This window comes from Bidens hawaiensis, unplaced genomic scaffold (genome assembly GCF_021521415.1).
Source record: "Bidens hawaiensis isolate Kalapana, Puna unplaced genomic scaffold, B.hawaiensis_p1.1 tig00000458_1, whole genome shotgun sequence".
Taxonomy (NCBI): domain Eukaryota; kingdom Viridiplantae; phylum Streptophyta; class Magnoliopsida; order Asterales; family Asteraceae; genus Bidens; species Bidens hawaiensis.
Genome location: NW_027491030.1, coordinates 4,702,063 through 4,723,275, shown reverse-complemented (window position 1 = coordinate 4,723,275; position 21,213 = coordinate 4,702,063). Strand labels below are relative to the sequence as shown.

At 35.2% G+C, this 21,213-nt stretch overlaps 1 protein-coding gene across 1 annotated transcript; it reads left to right on the top strand.

The window, feature by feature from the left end:
* The first annotated feature begins 8,191 nt into the window (after positions 1-8,191).
* LOC143628910 (cathecol O-methyltransferase 1-like) lies at positions 8,192-10,981 on the top strand. Its single transcript, XM_077098358.1, has 4 exons — positions 8,192-8,442; positions 8,724-9,034; positions 10,424-10,488; positions 10,568-10,981. The coding sequence occupies exons 1-4, from the start codon at positions 8,264-8,266 to the stop codon at positions 10,862-10,864; spliced, it is 852 nt and encodes a 283-aa protein (XP_076954473.1). The 5' UTR covers positions 8,192-8,263; the 3' UTR covers positions 10,865-10,981.
* Positions 10,982-21,213: the final 10,232 nt, after the last annotated feature.

Sequence of the window (21,213 nt, the reverse complement as noted above, 5' to 3'; positions counted from 1 at the left end):
AACCCGCGTACGAAAAGTTTCCACAACGTGGCCCACATTCCAACGGTCATTTCGACTAGTAGCACGTCTGAAACAGAGGCCCGTAGCCCAAGTTAAGCCCATTTTCATGCAGCCCCCTTTTAAAGCGTGATCTTGGACCTTCAGAAACTTCATGGCTCGGTCTTCTACACTTGGGCCCACATCATAATACCAAACACCATTATGTGGAGAGGAAGTTGGGAGGCACCATTGCATTGACAAGCGCCTAGTGGATATGAGGTTTGGCATGGCAATCAATATCCCATTCCACATAAAAGAAGATTAGAGAATAGTTGTTTTTTGGTTAAATTATTATTTATTATGGATGCTTGATGAAAAAGTCTTTGAATGCTTATTGGCCTACATGGCACTGACATACATTTTTTACTTTTATTTTTTTATTTAAAACCCCTGCAACATACGTTATTCTAATCCTTTCCTCCATGGACGAATGCATCCATACACGAGTGGGTGGAGTGGCCCCACTCAGAATCTTATGGAGCTTGACTAATTCTTATTATAGTAGCTGTCTTAGTTTCAATAGCATAAGGATGATAGTTATGACTTGGAATATTAATGTATAAAGTTCGAAATTTATCAATGGGTTTTCCCCACAGCGGTGCATGGATCCTTCTGTTGAGTCAAACATGGAACATCAAAATCAGTATGAACGATCGGCATCCCGTTTCAGACGGGCTCACACGAGTATCGGTTTAGTCCATACGCTATTAAAAAAAGTTCTTAAAAGTTAAATAATAAACCAACAATTGACCTATATTTTCTTATGGGCCCACACTGCTTTATCTTCAAGCCTCCACTGCATAAATGAATACCCCAACTTGTTTTTTCTTTCTATTATTAGGCTTGAAGTTGTAGGCGGTTCGGTGGCGGTATAGCCCCGAACACCGCATCAGGGCTGATTTTTTTAGGAGTGGAGAGGGGGGGGGGGGTATCAGAAAAGGGGGGAGGTGGGGCCAAATGTTCATACTTTCTCACACACAAAAACATACATGCACACACATATCTACCTATTCTAATAAATAATTACTCATTTTTGCCACTTGTTACTCTCGTAGCTCTTTTCCTCTTTTTTTCAACATTTCAATATTGATCCTTATATTTTAAGTCATTTTTATATATGAATTGAAGTTTATTTTTCTTGAATGTAAATCCTATTCGATTCATTCATTAACATTAATGGTGAAAGATAATAAAATAAGAAAATATCAAAATTATAAGTTGCAGACCTATTAGAATAAAAATTTAAAATCATATAGGCAATTAAAATCAAGGTAAACTATAACTTGTTTTTAAACTGGGATTTTTTATATAAGAATTGGATTTAAAATTTTCTCATATGTATTTGAACTCAGAAAAATGTGTATTTTCTTTATTTTCTCCAACCATTTTATATAAATATTGCAAACATGAAGAATACATTTTATATATATCTCGATGTTTAGCATTAAATCATTGAAGTTGAATATTATAATTATAATCCATATGAATAACGATTCACTATATGAACTATCTATCATTTATTTATATGTCTTTTTTGTGCAATATAAAAGGTTAGCAATAAGAATATCAATATTTTCTTTCATAACTCAAGACAAAAACGCTCCAGAAACACATATTTTATGACTTGATTTATACTTTTTTTATACATTCAAATATATTAAATTTAATATGCCTTATAAGAAAAATTACTTAATTAAAAGCATTCAAATTTTTAAACAAAAAAATATGTTTCAATCCTTTTCCACTATTTTCGCTTTCCAAAAATCATTTAGGATATGAAAACCTAAAATACCGTTTTCATCAGTTACTCATTCAAATTATTTCAATATTATATTACTTAGTAATTTTAATTTTAGACGAATACAATGATTTGAGGTTATGTTAGTGTTACTTGTTGGGTAGTACATAATTAAAATGTCTATTATAGTTTATATTCAAAATAATAAAGCTATACACAATTATATATTATTTTTTAAAAAAGAATTTACTGTTATTTGAACATGGCTTTAAGGTTAGTATGTCTTTGTCATTTTCCATTCATATGAAATGAAGCAAATCATTTTGTTATATTTAAATTTTGGGTTTTATATGTTTCTTGATTGTACAATTGTTAATTTTAATATATAAAATTAATTAAAATTTGCCATATGCAGAATATTAATAACTAGAAATAATTTATCATGATCAATCAATTTCATATTCTAATGATGATTATATCATCAAAGTTCAGGTAATTTGTTTTTTTGGGATAATCGTGTTTTTTTTGGGATAAACATGAGCAAATGATCATCTCAAATGACATCATATATATTAATTGATCAAAAGGTATGTAATTTTATGTGTATGAATATTTTTTTGTTAGTTTCATGAATATATATATATATATTATAATTTATCTAGAGTCACGGTATGTACTTGAATAACCTTATTTGTCACACAGACAAACTATACATGGCTATATCAACATTTATAGGCAGACATATATGTTACCTTATAAAGAGTTACAAGCATACACGGACTAATAAAATTTTGATTTTTGATAAACAATGTATTCTAACAAATACAATCACAAATGTAGTGTACAAGGACGGAGTAGTGTCAATGTTTCTTTTTTTGTTTGTCCAATTACAAATGCCCACTTTCAAAATTTATTAGTCAATTTCCAAATTTACCCTTAAACATACATAATTAACATTAATAACCAATATTGATGGACCCAATTTCTAAGGGCATTATTGTCATTTGGTAAGCAAGAAAAGTAATCATTCAATCTACCTTAAACTTTATGTTTTTCAAACCATGACACTTCTAATGAGACGGAGTGACTACTTATTTGTAATTGTGTTATCTTAGTTATGTAATTTTTGCAATTTCATATAAATTGTAATTGTATTAACAATATATGATCATTTTGTTGACTGTAATTCACTTAATGGCTAAAGTTCAATTTTTTCATCAATTACCCGTGTAATACACGGGCCTCAATCTAGTCTATACTATATAATAAATAAAAGTTTTCTCATGTCACATGTCATCCTCTTATGCAATATTATTTTTTTCTTCCCGCATCTCTCTCCTATTAATTATACATACTTTTAAAAGTTATATATATTTTTTGTTTAATGATTTATCTAATTTCTTTACAAAATATATTTTATATTTTTTAAAAACGTTAGATTTATTTATAAAACATTTTTATCAACTGAACATTTTCATTATTCAATGAGTTCATTGTTAAAAACACGTGGATATTTAATTGAACATGGCCCGCCTTATTTTCACCTGTCCGTAATATCTTTCTTTATATCCATATTTTGTCGATCAAAACCTTATTTATTCTCCTTTACTGTACATTCGTCAACTAATCGAACATTTTCTTCTATTGATGATTGGTCCATATTGTTTTGATTGTACCGTTTATGTTCTCATAATACTATTTTACTTTAGTTGTTACCATATTTTTAGTGTATTGTCTAATGTTGTATCGAAAGAAGTATTTAAAGATTTATGATTTATTTTTAAGTTTGTGAATAGTAGTTATAATTAAATTTCGGACTTACTTAGTGTAATACTTAAATTTATTTATCAAAAGTTATCACTTACAAAATTTAAGTTGTTCAGCCCGTGTAAGAAACGGGTACATAACCTAGTATATCTATATAATATAGTAAAGAGGCTTTGAACCATATAAAAACTATATAAAGAAATGTTTTAAAATCTTGTTTCCCATGTGACAGTGACGTGGAGAGGGGGATAAAGCCCCTCAACAACACACAGCCATTGTATTACTTATATTGCATAGATAGAAAAGACAAAATACCCATTTTATTATTTATCAACCGTTTTCACAATAAAATAGCATATATTTTTATTTATTTATTTATTCAAATGTATATCGTTTATTTTTTTTTCTTTTTTTGATTAAAACATATAAATATTATTAATAAATAATGTTTATATTGATACATAAGACAAATTAACAACGAGTTGTGCCGCTATGTGAGGCCACTATTTTCCAAAGAAGCCAATCAATATTCCCATTTCACAATACACAAAAAGATTAAAAATTAGTTGTTTTTTTGTTTAAATTATTTTGACTGTTTTGAGGAAAAAGTTAGTGAACGTTACCCGCATTTATGGCAATGACATAACATTTTTTTTTAGTTAAAGCCCCTACACTAGAGGGTGGGTGGCCCCTGCTCAAACTTTTATGGAGCTTGACTAATTCTTAAAAATGAAGAGTTGGTCTTTTAGTTCATTGGCATAAAAGTGAGAGTCGGCCAAAAACATTAAAATCAGTACAAACGATTCACATTTCGACTCAGAATCACACTCAGAATCACACGGGTATTGGCGGTGGTTCAAAGGCTATTAAAAAAATTCTTAAAAATTATGTTATAACCTAGCAATTGACCTAATATTTTTTGATGGGCCCATTATGTTTTTTCTTAAGAAAAATTCCCAAAATAAGTATTTATAAAAACACATTTCAAGTTTTAGATATCATTTCTAAAAAATTCCAACAATAGATTATGTTAACACATGAGTAATTTGCAGAGTTAATTAAAACATGCCACGTTGCTATAAACTATTTGTGACGAGCACGTTCACTATTCATTTCGTCGCCACGAACAAAAGAAGTTGCATGCCTCGTAATCAACGCTCATGAGTACGGCATAAATCCTTTAGTCGCGACGAGTAGATTACAAATTTTCGAGACACGAGTAGTTAACTAAACTAACCATGACGAGTTGTTTTGTTTATCAAATGCATCGAACCGGTTAATTTTACAAGAAACTAACTATAACGATCAGTTTGAAAGCTCAACTAGTCATTACGAGTATATCTTGGTCAACGAATAATTCTTTCGGTATACATTTCCAATACAAGTAGTTTGTTACCAGATAACTCGTCGCAACCAGTTTGACTTTACAATCTACTTGTGGCCACTCGTTTTAGCGGTAATACGGTTTATTTAAAAAGTATATACAAATATTATGATTAGTGAACGTGCTCGTCACGATTAGTTTATGGCCAAGTGACATGTTTTAATTGGTTCTGCAAACTACTCGTGTGTTAACATAATCTTCTCGTCACGACTAGTTTATAATACTTACATATGAAGTTCTTTAAAAATGATACCTAAAATTTAAAATTTATTTTCATAAATACTTATTTTAAAAAATTTTCATTTTTTATTCGACCCCTTACGGATGAGCATGGTACCGGACCGATTCCGACTGGTCCCGATCCCGAAAATCCCTAATTCTTGGTACCGGTACCGGTACCGAAATATTCGGTTCGGTACCGATACGATACCAGAGGTAAAAAATCGGGAAATACCGGTACCGTACCGATCCCGAAACTTAAACTTTGGTACCGATTCGGTACCGACGATACCAAATCGGTACCGATTTGGGTACCGATCCCGATTTTGCTCATCCCTACTTACATATATGTCCCCAACTAGATGTGTTTTTTCTATTATTATTTAAACTTGCATAAATAGAAAAAGACAAGTACCTATTTATCAATAACCCTTTTTACAATAAAATAACATATATTTTTATTTAGTTATTTCAAATGTATTTTTTCTTTTTTTTTTATTAAAACATATTAAGTATTGTATTAAAAAATAGTATTTATATCGAAACAAAAGACAAACTGACAAAAAAGCTACGATACTAACCCTTTTTAAATAACAAAACTAAATCGTTTATAATAACTTTCACATAACATAAGCTCATATTTTTTAAATGTAATGCATAAAGGACCAAATATTTTATAATTAATTTGCCTCATGCTGATTTTTGGTAATATATTTAAAAGTGAATGCCACATTTGTGGACCAAAAATATTTAATTAACTTGCCTCATACTATTATTTTTTAAAATTTATATTAAAGTGAATGCCACATATTTCCACAGCATTTAAACCAAACGGTGCGGCCACCTATCTCAAGCCTATGTGGCCATCTGCACCAACGGACATTTAATTAACTTGCCTCATATTATTATTAAGGTCAGGCTAAACGTACCTCCTGTTGCTTGTCATACCCCTCCCTCTGAAAAAACCAACTTTCATATTATCCCTTAAAATCATATAATTAACAAATTGGCACAAATTAAGGATTTTAGATTATTTTTTTTACAAGTTGCATTTTCTTTTTAAGATTTCGGGTTCCGGGTTTAGGGTTTCGGATTTAGGGTTTAGAGTTTGGGTTTAAGGTTCGGGTTTAGGGTTCATGTTTTCGGGTTTAGAGTTTAGGGTTCAGGTTTAGGGTTTAGGTTTAGGGTTTAGGGTTCCGGTTTAGGGTTCCGGTTTAGGGTTTAGGGGTATTTAAACACCCTTAAACCTTTCTAAAACCCTAACCCCTCATTTCCCCATCTTGCCTCCACACACTCAAAAACACACACAAACACACTCCTTTCATCCCGGATTCAAATTCGAGAAAAAGAAGGGTTGATTTTGAGTCCATCATCATCGAGCAACAAGAAACACATCTAGATTCACGAGTGGAATCAAACCCGAAGCAAGATTTAAATTTGACGTGAAGTCTAAAAGTAAACCAATTACAACTAATTAGATAGCAGTAAGTGGATATCCAACACAGAAAGTTTGTGGAAAATGTGTTACTAAGTAGCTTTGTAATTTAACTATATTAAACTAAATACAGAAAATAACTTCAAAGGAACTGAGTTTTAGATGTATACAGAGGGAAAGCCGTGTGTAATGAAAAATGCAAGCACGAATTGGGGAGGGATTTTGACTGATTTAACAAAGAAATTATCTACTCCATCCGACTAGTTCCGGGTTCGAATCCTGGGCAACCCATTGTCATAGTTCAATTCTATTATATGTATAGTGTACATAAATTTTTGCGAACCTTTTTTATTAAAAAAAAATGGAAATATATCCATTGGTTGACACGCGCATATAAGTCATGTTATACTGTTGAATAAGTTGGTAGATTGGTTTAAACAAAAAGATCTAAAAATAAATAACGAGTTTTAGCTTATTCAAATAAAAGAATGCTCTCTCCCGATTTCAAGTTTCCAAGATTGATAATGTTAACTTTTACTTTTGGGATGAACTATATAGACATAGTTCGTGAGTATATGTTTGATTGTGATAAAAGAGGACTAAGTACTTGGATTGTAATAACACAAGGTTGTCACCCGATATATATAGCCTACCCTAATTCCCTTCCAATGAATCTCGATTGCCTATGGCACCAAGAACTGATAGTCAAGAACACGAATTACACTATACTAACAATTACTAATCAAACTCAACATAGCAATATAATCATAAGATCCAATTACTATCCCACAAATAACATAAACAATCAACAAACGGTCAATGGGAAACCTTACAATTCGGGAGAGAACACAAAGGAAATTAGCCAAACATAATTCAGTTCATCATTCCTTCAATTATAGTATGCATATGAATCAAAATCAAGTCTCTGATAATTAAAGTATGCCTTAGACCCTTAAAATATCTGATCTGGTTTTAGGACAAAAGGCTCTTTAAAGCGCATAGATAGTTATGTATGCATTATGTATGTTAACAAATGAAAGTATAAAAGTTTGAATGAATGAATGTATGTATGAAAGAAAGATAAATAGATTAAGTATGTAATATGTGTCTTCAGATACGTAAGTATGAGAATGTAATGTATGTTGCCTGATTGACTATAACTCATTCAGCGTAGCTGAGTTTTAGTATGCAAGCATGCACTTATTTTGTTATGTTTTTATTTTGAAAGACAAATTTGAATGATGCTAAGACAAGATTTGGATGTAATGTACTATATGGTTGAGTTTTAATTATTCCGCGAAAAGTTTTAATTCACTATGATAATTAGAATTGTGTTTATGAGTAAATCTATCACCAAATTAGGACACCAGAACAGGGGTCTTACACACATTTGATTGGCTTTATGTGCCTATAAATGAGTGCTGACATATGAGAGATTAACCACAAAATAAAAGAAAAATAGAGACACAGTTGTGTGAAAATGAGCTACAATGAGGATCACTTTACTTCTGCAATGGAATTGGCTTTCTCAATATCATTAGGCATGGTGTTAATTACTACAATTAAGCTTAAGGTCACGGAGACTATAGCCGAGATCGGGCCCGATGCCCAACTCTCAAGTCTCGATATCACTTCTCGTTTATCAATCCCCAACCAAGATGCCCCCGACATGATTGACTGAATGCTTCGTTTGCTCGCAAGTCATTCTATTGTTACTTGTGATGAAAGGGTCCATGAATCAAGGCCTATTCGAGTGTATGGACTCACCCCGATTGCCAGATACTTCATTCCGAACGAAGGTGGAGTATCCTTAGGTCCATTAATACAGTTGGCTCAAGATAAAGTGTTCACTAAGAGTTGGTAAGTGTAACCATATCACCCACTTTGTATCAAAACAATCATAACAAATGGACATTTTAAGTTTTAACAAAAATAGGAAATTAAATATATTTTAAAAAGATAATTAAATGCGGGGGCTTAAAGCAACTAGTCATATGTTTACTTAGAAAATAAATTAAAAAAATACAATTTAGCTGAAAATAGGTAAATGAAAAGCCAAATATAGGCAAGGTATTTGTTACATTATATTTGTTTGTTTTCCTTTGATTGATTATATGTTCTTTTATGTTTTATAAAACAAGGTATGCACTTGAAGATGCAGTTGTTAAAGGAGTTGTTCCGTTCGACAAGGTGTATGGAGTACACTCATTTGAATATCCGGCAGTAGATGCACGGTTCAATGAGGTATTTAATAAAGCCATGGTAAACCATACCACTTTGGTAATGAAGGAAATTCTGAAGCACTATCATGGTTTCGACGCCCTCAAACGCGTGGTTGATGTCGGAGGCGGTCTAGGAATCACTCTTAGCATGATTGTATCGAAGCATCCCACCATTAAGGGAATTAATTTTGATTTACCACATGTAACTCAACATGCACCACTATATCCAGGTATACACCTTATATTTTCATTTTGTAATTACAAAATCATTTGCACAACTTTTAACGTAATTATGCAAAAATATACTCCTCTACTCCATGTTCTAAAACGACTCATTTCAACCTTAACAAACATGTTTACCCGAACAAACTTGCAAAATGACTGGACATAAATGCAGATGAATATTTACAACTAAGTCAAGAAAAGTGACTTGTTAATCTCTCTTTTTTGACAACTATAAGTTCCCAGTCCTAATTACTAAAATTAACTTATAGCCAAATTAACCAAAATTGATTATCGGTTATTTTTTGTACCCACGGTTAACAGAATCGAATCGAAGCATTCATATTTTCATATATTTGCAACTTTTATGCCCCCGTTTCATGTATTTTATATTTTTTACCACCATTTCATGTATTTATAATTCTATTTCATGTATTTTAAAAATTTTAAGTAAAAACTTTAGCCCAAATATGATTTTTGTTATTAACCGAAATTTACCAAAACCAAACCGAAAACTGAATAAAGCAAACCGACTAACCAAAAATGGATTGGTTAATTTGGTTGAGGCTAATAACCGAGTGAATCTAACTGTGCACACTCATAAACCATAACCTCCTGTAAGCCAAACAACTTAAGTTAAGACACTTGAGATAGACTTGTATCTACATATCACAAACATTACTTTGCCATATGCAGTAATAAATAATGAAAGTAAGATTGAAAACTCATGCCATCAACAACATGATAATTTGTAGTAGTATTATGCTGGATTTCACATGATAAGAAAAGTTTTATTGAAATATATAAATCTACAATAACTAAAATGATGCATCAGTTTGCAGTGGCGACCTAAGAATTCACGTGCCCCGGTCGAGCCTGAAAAAATATGCTCCTTAGGCCTTACCAAACTAAATAATGTACATTTTTTTTTCTAAACAACGATTAATATAATGACAATAAACCTAACAATTAGTCAAATCATGGTATAAAATGAGTTTATTACGGCAGTTGGCTAATAAGTATTTGGGTATTCTATATATATTACGGCGCAGTTGCCTACATCCCACCCTCCCCGGACCCTACTTATCGCTTTGTTATTTATGAGATTCCACTGGGTATGATTGATTAATTGATTGATATATAACATCCAGAATTTTTTAAAATTTTTTGTTCTCCCGCAAAAAAACATGTCGTGGGCGTTTGCCCACATTGACCCTTTAGAATGCTTAGTTATGATATAAGTAGCAAACTCAAAAGGATATCAAATAGCGATCCTCACACTTACGATCGACATATATATGTATATGATGAAATGGGTAAATATAAAATTTGATTATAACTTATAAGATACACATGTTACGCTTACACTTGTATATATTTATGTAAAACAATTGTAGGTATAGAACATGTTGGAGGAGATATGTTCAAAGAGGTTCCTAAAGGTGATGCTATTTTTATGAAGGTAATATGGATCAAACCTATTTATATTTTGTATGTATTGAGCACTTTGTTGAATAATGGCGTATGAGATGTATATACAGTGGATATTACATGATTGGGGTGATGATTTTTGTGTAAGGCTGCTAAAGAACTGCTATAAGGCTTTGCCAGATACTGGAAAGGTTATTGTCGTTGAGGCGATTCTCCCTTTTATACCAGACACAAGCTCTTCTTTCAAAGCCACCGCCCACCTTGATGCAATAACGATGACTCAGTATTCGGGTGGAAAGGAGCGCACTGAGGACGAGTTTCTTGCACTTGCTAAAGGTGCTGGATTCATGGGGATTAGAAAGAAATGTTTTGTTTGCAACTTTTGGGTCATCGAATTCTACAAGTAGAGTCATCATTTATTTCTAGTTGTTTCTGCATTTAAACATTTATTTCTATTTGTTTGACAATTAAGCTCATGTTCGTATTCCTAACAAACTGCCTTTACATATATCCAACCTTTTTATTTTTATTCATATGATCAGTAGATCATTTCTCACTTAACTTGTTCATCAATATGGAACGTACGTACGGGTTTAATTTATAGTGAAATAGTAGTGATCGATTGCCAAAACGATTATCCATCTATTATCAAACTCTTTGATCATTTTAGTTTCATTCATACTTGATTAGCAAATTAATTAGTAATTAATTATGAATCATGTCCACAATCTGTCCCATGATTATTGGTTACGCTCATCTTTCGATTGTTCGTCTATGTTATCTTACTTGAAGTCTATGAAAACTCTTTTCATCATTCACGTTTCTTAAATCAAATTTTACTTTGATAAGACTACTAGATAGCACCATCACACAATGTATATATAGATATAGGTATATGATCTAAATAATCTCAGTTATCACTTTTTTGTCGTTGTTGGTCTCAACTAATGAAATGGCTGGTGACAGTCCCACCTTTTAAAATGTTCGCTTCCAACGATTCACGACTAACGGAAGCGTAACTCCTTTAGTTTCTAGCAGCTAGAAAAAACGGATTTGTATTGCCTCTCAGCTCTTCTCGCATAATCTAGTGTTTCTTTATACGTTCTCACTTGTTGATATTTATTTTTTAGTCTGGTTTAGTATATTTGTGTCAGAAACATATCATTTCATGTTCAACTATTCATCTTTTCCAAGTGTACACACAAACACTAAGATGGAAAGAATGACGTTGATCCAATGTATGCACAATCAAGGTTGCAGTGGAGGCTCAGAGGGTGTGCGAGCCGTACCATCGGCCGGGGCACATAAGATTCGGGGGCACAAACTATTTTATACATATTACATATCTATGTTTTTTTGGTTTTAAAAATAAGATTATTTGCAATAGTTTATGAGATAAGTATATGTTCTGGTTTCTGCTTATAATAAACCGGTCAATAAAAGTTTTATCCATGTACGCTAGCGAATAAAAAATTTTCGTTAAGGCATACGAGCCTTTTTATTTTTGCTCAGCCGAGACATTTAAATTCTTAGAGACGACACTGCAAGGTTGCTGCTCATCGCAACTCGCAAGTATAGAATGCACCGCAAATCCTTCTACGTACTCTCTCTTAACTTTCTCTAACATCCTCAAATTCATCTATACTATTAGTGTGATATAGATCTTGAAGTGAAAGCAAACTGAGTTGAAACCAATCCCTTAGTCAAAAGATTTGGAAAGTTATAAATCGTAGAAACGTATCAAACGCCAAAAATATAAATAAATTAACACCAATCTCTCAATTTAAAAAAAAATATTTTCTAAAAATTTTAACATTTTCTCCTTTTGACAAAAAAAATAATAAATAAATCATTTCTTAAAGTGCTTGCCTATAGTTTATGAACCACCGAATTATTCTGATCTGAAAGTGTTTTTCACGACTCTTAGATCATCCAAACATTACGTATAGAATCCCCCGTGTTTCACATCCTCAAGTTACGGGTGTGTATGAGACCACGCGTAGTGAGCGTTAATTCAATGTCACATCTGTTGGAATTATGGACCGGTTCGGGTAAGTCAACGTGGCCGACCGGGTTGTGACCCGTGAGAGTTACACCTTGGGCAACGAACTAAAACCCGCTTAAATTGTTAACCGGTAAATGACGAATAAAATATGACTGGATTATTATTTATAATAGTTATAAATAATATAGTTTATTTACTAATTAAATAAACTGGTTTGGGCTTTAAACGAGAGTTGAAACGAGTTGGACTTTAGGCCCGGTTATGTTTTAATATTAATAGTTTGCGATTATTTATATAAATAATCTCATATGATATTAATAATAATTATAACAAAACCTACGTTTTGTGTTGATTACCCTCCAAGAAAAGAGGAGCTATACAACCACAAAACCCCTCGTCACTTTCTGGCCGATTAACAGAACCAAGCAAACAAGCAGCAACCGGTGGCTCCTTAGCTGTAGCTTGCCGCAAACCACCACCGAATCATCGTCGCTTGCCGCCATCTAGTACGTCGCTGCCGCTGCTGCTGTAACGCACCACCGCCACCGCTCGTTTCTTCGGTTCGTCAACTAACACTCGTTCGTTGAACCTCGGTGTCTCAACCGGTTAATCATTAACCGAGGTATTATTTATCTCATCGATAGTTAACAATATATCGTATATTATTTCTCGTACTCGTATTGTTTGTAACCGGATCCTGTACGGTTCCTAAAAGTGATGATTATTGGTTTTAATATTCCGCTGCGTAATCTCTTATTAATATGATTAATATCTATGAAACCTTTACAACTAAAACCGGGTTTAATTGTTAAATCGTTGACTGATCACCACTGGAACCCAACAGTGGTATCAGAGCCTTGGTTACAACATACGATTCGAATCCGGTTTTTTCATCGGATCTACATCATAAACTTCAAGCTAGTTGAAGTTTTTGATCTAAATATGTTTTTAAGCAATCTTGGTTTGGTCAATTTTTATTTATTTTATTTGACCAAAATATTGCTCAATTTTATTTTTGTTGAATATGTAAATCTGGCCCGACCTTGTGTGATTGGTTGTTTGATTTTGGCCATATGGATGGTTCAAAGTTGTATTTTATTTTTCGGTTTTATTTTATGGTTTTTGGCCACTTTGATGGTTCAAAATTGTAATAGATAGGGTTTGGTTTTTCATTATATGTATTTTTAATATTGTAATGAAGAAGACCCGAAGGAAAACCGGGGACGAGCTCACGGAGTTCTTGAAGTCAGTGGGAGTTAGCAAAGATGACGGGATGCACCAAGAGTCCATCCATGTGGTTGTTTTTGTGTTGTGACCCCTTTGACCCGATTGGTCTTGCTAATAGGCTCTAACAAGACCAATCACCTTTTTGGCCATTTAAGATTTACATGTTCTTGTTTGCTATTGTGGTTGCTTGCTTGATTATAATAGGTTATAATACCACCAACCTAATACCAAATATATTAAAATAAATTTTTATTAACCGATTAAGTTTTTGCAAAATTAAACTAAATTTGATTTTCCAAAAACCTTATAAATTTAATAGTTTAACTATTAACTTAAAATTGGTTAGTCATATCGCGACAAACTTAGTTTTAATAGGTTATTTAAAACTAAGTGTCCTGAGAGATGAAAGGGTTCATCAAGTTGTCCCGATTAATACAGTAAAACTGGACTTTTACTCTATTTGGTAAATTCTAAAATTAATCCCAATTTTAAAATTAATAGTTTATGTCATCCTACTATAAGCCACACTTGAGGCATACTGCAAAATTTCAAGTGTTTGGAGCTAAGCACCGCACTTGTTTTCTAGCCTATCCCTTCAAGGTGAAAGGGTTTCGTTGACACATCCGGCCCTTTCACACGTGACTGTACTAGGGCGACTATTACTTTACTTTTCTGTTACGTGCTACAGCTGTCTGAAGACTAAAGTGGGCATGGATGAGGCTAAACGTATCTACTTAGGCAATTGTTGTCTTAATAGGCCTCATAACCGAGAGTTGTGCTTTATTCACAATTGGCAATCGTTATCAGTCTGCCTAACCACTTACTAATGTTGTGTGCTACAGCTGCCATTACTAACTGGAGGCCAGATTCTCAAATCCCTATTTTATTAATGTTAACTGGGTCATTAATAATAGGATAATAACATCGAAAATACTAATTTAATTTACTTTTGCTTTTTAATCAGATGTCATCAAATGAAATCTCCCCCTACGCCCTTAAGTCTATCCTTGAGAAGGATAAACTGAACGGTACCAACTTCATCGAATGACACCGCAACTTGAGACTTGTTCTCACCATGCAAAGCGCATGTATGTTCTCGATGGACCTGTTCCAGCCGAGCCTGAAAACAACACAGCCGCTGCTCGAAAAATTCTTGAGAAGCATAGGGATGACTCGGCTGATGTCTCCTGTATTATGCTAACCACCATGACTTCTGAGCTCGCTAAGGGCTTAGAAGACTTTGGTGCCTATGAGATGTTGGAACAACTCAAGGGCATGTTCCAGAAACAATCCCGTCAAGAACGATTCGATACCATGAAACAACTCATTAGTTGCAGGATGGCAGAAGGGTCTCCCGTCAGTGCGCATGTTCTTAAGATGAAGGGGCACATCGATCAGCTTAAGAAACTTGATTATCCTCTGCCCGATGAAATGGCAGCGGATTTCATCCTCAACTCTCTCCCCAGCTCTTACGACCAGTTCGTAATGAATTTCAACATGAACGGCTGGGTAAAGATAGTGCCGGAGCTGCACAACATGCTCAAAACGGCTGAGATAAACATTCCTTCTAGGACCAATCAAGTTCTGATGATCCGATCTGCTGGTGTAAAGAAGCCTAAACCCAAGAATCAGGGTTATAAGGGAAAAGGCAAGAAGAAAGTTACTGTTGCTGCCAAATCTGCCACCAACACTAACAAGAAAGTTGTAAAGGCACCACCGCCGCCTCCTGAGGAGCGCCAGTGCTACAAGTGCAACAAGATGGGGCACTGGATGCGTAACTGCCCTGAGCATCTAGCTGAGATAGCAAAGAAGAAGACCAATGGTGAAGGCACTTCTCTAGGTATTTCCATATACGTTATTGAACTTTTCACTGTCTCTAGCAACACATGGGTATTTGATACCGGATGTGGTTTCCACATTGTTAATGTCTTGCAGGAGCCTGAGAAGTGGAAGAAGCTGAATAAAGGCAGCATGGAACTCATCGTTGGAGATGGGAAGAGAGTACCAGTTCTGGAAACTGGAGTTTTTCATTTTACTTGTCCATCTGGCCTAGTTTTTCCTTTGAATAATTGTTTGTATGCTCCTGGTTTGACCAGATGCATCATTTCATTTTCATTGTTGCTTGAACAAGGTTTTAAGTACGTTTTTAATGGCATGGCTATTTCTGCTTACTTAAACGATATCTTTTATTTTGAGGCTAAACCTCGAAATGGTATTTATGAGATTGATGTTCAACCAGATAATAACGTATATCATCTTTCAAAACGTATCAAGACTAGCATCAATGATACTTTTCTATGGCATTGCCGACTTGGCCACATAAGCAAGGCAAGAGTTAAAAGACTCCAATCAGAAGGTATTTTATTGAATCCACAGGATCGGACTCGTTTGATGATTGTGAATCTTGCTTAGCTGGAAAACTCGCCAAAGACTCATTCACTCGTAAAAGTGAACGAGCAAGTGATCTGTTAGGACTCATACATACTGATGTATGTGGACCTTTCAGAACCATGACTAGGAACCATGAAAGATACTTCGTTTCTTTTATCAACGATTATAGTCTATACATTTATGTGTATCTTATGAAACACAAGCATGAAACTTTTGAAAGGTTCAAAGAGTTTCAAAACGAAGTGGAAAAACAACTTGGTAAAACCGTTAAAATGCTTCGATCCGATCGAGGTGGAGGGTATCTCAGCTCAGAGTTCATCACTCATCTAAAAGAGCATGGAATTGTTTCACAGCTCACTCCGCCTGGCACACCCCAACATAATGGCGTGAACGAGAGGAGAAATCGAACTTTGCTAAACATGGTTCGATCGATGATGTGTAGAACTAACTTGCCTCACTCCTTTTGGGGTTATGCCTTTATGACCGCCGCCCGCATTGTCAAATTAGCTCCAACTAAGAAGATAGACAAAACCCCATATGAGATATGGCACAAGGGAAAGAAGCCCAAATTGTCTTACCTTAGAGTATGGGGATGTGATGCTTACATCTCAAGTGAGTCTGATGACAAACTTGATCCCCGCGGCGTAAAAGTTGTTTTCGTCGGATACTATAACCAAAGCGGTTATTACTTCTTTCATCCTGATACAAATACGATTTCTATCAAGAGGAAAGGCCACTTCCTTGATAAGAAATTTCTCAATCGAGGAACTGGAGATAGCATTGTCGATCTTGAAGAAATTCAAGAACCACAAAAAACCGCTGAGGAAGTTTGAGCGTCTGGTCAACAAGTTGTTGTTGCTGATACATCAGACGGGAACACGAGCGTTTGCAGAAGTAGTAGGACTCCCGTACCAAATTCTAGATACTTATGGCATCTAGATGGTCCCGAAGTCTTATTAGTAGCCGAGTCTGGCGAAGAGCCTACTAACTACAAATCTGCTATCTTGGATCCGGAATCCGAGAAATGGCAAGATGCCATGAACGCCGAGATGCAATCCATGCAGGATAACCAAGTTTGGAACTTGGTTGAGCTACCCCCCGATAGTCGGGCAGTAGGGAGCAAATGGATTTTCAAGAGAAAAACCGACATGCATGGAAATGTACAAACCTATAAGGCACGGCTAGTCGCGAAAGGTTTTACTCAAACTCAAGGTGTTGACTATGATGAAACCTTCTCGCCCGTTGCTATGACTAAGTCAATAAGGATATTACTTGCCATTGCTGCATATTATGACTATGAGATATGGCAAATGGATGTCAAAACTGCTTTCCTTAATGGACATCTCTCTGAAGATGTCTATATGGTTCAGCCTGAAGGTTTTGTCGATCCAAAATATCCTAATAGGGTTTGCAAATTAAATAAGTCCATTTATGGACTTAAGCAAGCATCTCGAAGCTGGAATCTTCACTTTGATGAGAAAATCAAAGAGTTTGGTTTTGTCAAAAATGAAGATGAGCCTTGTGTTTACAGAAAGGCTAGTGGGAGCACTATATCATTCCTCATCTTGTATGTGGATGATATACTGATCAGTGGAAACAACATTCCTATGCTTAAAGAAGTTAAGCACTGGTTGGAATCTTTTTTTGCAATGAAAGATCTTGGAGAAGCCACATATATTCTAGGAATAAAGATCTATATAGATAGATCTAAGCGGATTCTAGGGCTAAGTCAAAGTACTTACATAGACAAAGTAATGGCACGTTTCTCAATGGAAAACTCCAAGAAAGGAGCTGTTCCAATGACTAAAGGAACCGTGTTGAGCAAATCGCAATCTCCGGCAATGGACATTGAATCTAAGCATATGCAAGCAATTCCATATGCTTCTGCGGTTGGTTCTATCATGTATGCTATGTTATGCACCAGACCTGACGTCTCGTATGCTTTGAGCATGACCAGTCGTTTTCAACAGAGTCCTGGCATGACCCATTGGACTGCTGTAAAGAATATTCTAAGGTACTTAAATAGGACCAAAGATATGTTCTTGGTGTTTGGGGGAGTGGAAGAGGAGCTCAATGTAACGTGTTACACTGATGCTAGCTTTTAGACTGACCGAGATGATTCTCGCTCACAGTCAGGTTTCGTTTTCACTCTCAATGGAGGAGCTCTTTATTGGAAGAGCTCTAAGCAGAGTGTAGTGGCGGATTCTATCACCGAATCCGAATATATAGTTGCATCGGATGCTGCTAAAGAGGCTGCTTGGATGAAGAAGTTCATCACCGATCTCGAAGTGGTTTCGAGTATTCGCAAACCAATCGAGGTGTTCCGTGATAACGCAGGTGATATTGCTCAGGCCAAAGAGCCCAGATCTCATCACAGAGCCAAGCACATTCTAAGGAAGTTCCACCTCATACGGGAGATACTGGAACGAGGTGACATCTCAATAAGCAAAGTAGACACAGATCAAAACCTAGCAGACCCGTTCACTAACCCGATGACTCAGGACAAGCATGACCATCACAAGGATATTATCGGTCTTAGATTGGCTAGTAATTTGTTTTGATTTAGTATTTGGATGTATGAACATTTAAACAGTTATACTTTTGAGTTCACTTTTGATTTAATGGTTATGCAAACTTTGAATATTATATCTGTGTTCATTTTAATACGTTTAATCCATGAATATTGTACTCTAAATTATCGTAGTCGGTCAGACTCGTGGGAACGATTTTGAATTAAGACTATTCTGACTTTGGACTCAAGGGGTTGACTTCCAAACTTACAGACCTCATTGTGAATGACGTTGGATGTAACTCGCATCAAATCATCTTCATATATCTTAGTCATAAGATGCATTTGATATTGGTATGCTCATTTAGTATCCTTAGACCTGAGATACATATTAGAACTTTCGTTTACTAAAGGTATTCTTTGATCAGTGTCAACCGATGTCGCGTAACTGCCGGTCATAAAGACATTGGTTGGGAGTATTCTGAAGTTCAGTGGGAGTTGTATGTAATCGAGATGGGATTCTGTACTCTTACATGATATGTAACAGTTAGACATCTTAGCGCCTTCGTTGATTCAAACTGGTAAAGTGTGAGGCCTCACCCAAACTTACTGTGTGTTTGATTGGACCACTTTGACTCGAGAACGAAAACGATAATGATTGAACGCCATATGAGATTGATTTGATCCATGTCTCATTATTCAATTGATGTCTTATACTGAAAGGATAGATGACAACGATTACTGTTATTTCATTATCTTGCAATAGTGTATTCCAAGAGCTTTTGGTTAATGAATTTAAAATGCTATAACCTGTTGGGGGCAACCATGTGTAGCTAGAGCACCACTGGTTGTCAGCGTTGAGAAACTTAACCGAATCCGTCCAAGTGGGAGACTGTCGGAATTATGGACCGGTTCGGGTAAGTCAACGTGGCCGACCGGGTTGTGACCCGTGAGAGTTACACCTTGGGCAACGAACTAAAACCCGCTTAAATTGTTAACCGGTAAACGACGAATAAAATATGACTGGATTATTATTTATAATAGTTATAAATAATATAGTTTATTTACTAATTAAATAAACTGGTTTGGGCTTTAAACGAGAGTTGAAACGAGTTGGACTTTAGGCCCGGTTATGTTTTAATATTAATAGTTTGCGATTATTTATATAAATAATCTCATATGATATTAATAATAATTATAACAAAACCTACGTTTTGTGTTGATTAGCCTCCAAGAAAAGAGGAGCTATACAACCACAAAACCCCTCGTCACTTTCTGGCCGATTAACAGAACCAAGCAAACAAGCACCATCATCGGTTGCTTTAAGGAGCCACCGGTTGCTGCTGTAGCTTGCCGCAAACCACCACCGAATCATCGTCGCTTGCCGCCATCTAGTACGCCGCTGCCGTTGCTGCTGTAACGCACCACCGCCACCGCTCGTTTCTTCGGTTCGTCAACTAACACTCGTTCGTTGAACCTCGGTGTCTCAACCGGTTAATCATTAACCGAGGTATTATTTATCTCATCGGTAGTTAACAATATATCGTATATTATTTCTCGTACTCGTATTGTTTGTAACCGGATCCTGTACGGTTCCTAAAAGTGATGATTATTGGTTTTAATATTCTGCTGCGTAATCTCTTATTAATATGATTAATATCTATGAAACCTTTACAATTAAAACCGGGTTTAATTGTTAAATCGTTGACTGATCACCACTGGAACCCAACAACATCACCATAAGCCAGTACCAAACACCATTATGTGGAGAGGAATTAAGGGAGGTACCATTGTATTTGCAAGCGCCTAGGGGCTAGGAGGTTTGGCATCTGAGGCCATTCTTTTTTCCAGCTGATCAGGCGATCAATATGCCATTTCACATAAAAGAAAGATTAGAAAATAATTGTTTTTTGGTTAAATTATTATGAGTATTTGAGGAAAAAGTCAGTGAATGCTTATTCGCCTACATGACAGTGATATAACAGTTTGTTTTGTTTCTTTTTTTTAGTAGTTAAAGCCCCTACAACATACGTTATTCTAATCTTTTCGTCCTCCAGTGGGTGGAGTGGCCCACACTCAGAACTCTTACGAAGCTTGACTAATTCTTAAAATAATACTTAGTCTCCTGGTTTAATGGCGTAGGGGTGATATAGTTAATTATGGTTTGAGATAATAATGTCTAAAATTTAAAACTTGACTTAATGGTGTTTTTCCCACAATGGTGTGTTTCCTCCTTAAAAGTGTTCTTGGGTTAGTCAAGTCTAGAACGTCATGGGTGACTAACATCCCGTCTCATGAAAGCTCACATGGGTATTGGGTTGGTCCAAATACTATTAAAATAATCCTTAAAATATAAATTATAAACTAACAAATCACCTAATATTTTCTTATAAGCCCACAGTGCATAAATGAATACCCGAACTTCTTGTGTTTTTTTCTATTATTAGGCTTGATGCTGTGGGTGGGGTTGGAGGTGGTAAAGCCGCAAAACACCGCGCTAGGGTGGGTTGCGGTGTTATTTTTTTTGGGGGGGGGGGGCATGGGGGAAGGTGGTATCCGGAGGATGGATGGCAGGGGGGTTTGAAGGTGGGGCCAATTTCTCTCTCTCTCCCCCTCACACACAC

What these genes read in the sequence shown, in the direction of transcription:
- LOC143628910 (XM_077098358.1), top strand. Translation starts at nt 8,264, where the DNA reads ATGCTTCGTTTGCTCGCAAGTCATTCTATTGTTACTTGTGATGAAAGG. An exon ending in ACATGCACCACTATATCCAG is followed by an intron (nt 9,035 to 10,423) that starts GTATACACCTTA and finishes AAACAATTGTAG; the next exon opens with GTATAGAACATGTTGGAGGA. An exon ending in GTGATGCTATTTTTATGAAG is followed by an intron (nt 10,489 to 10,567) that starts GTAATATGGATC and finishes ATGTATATACAG; the next exon opens with TGGATATTACATGATTGGGG.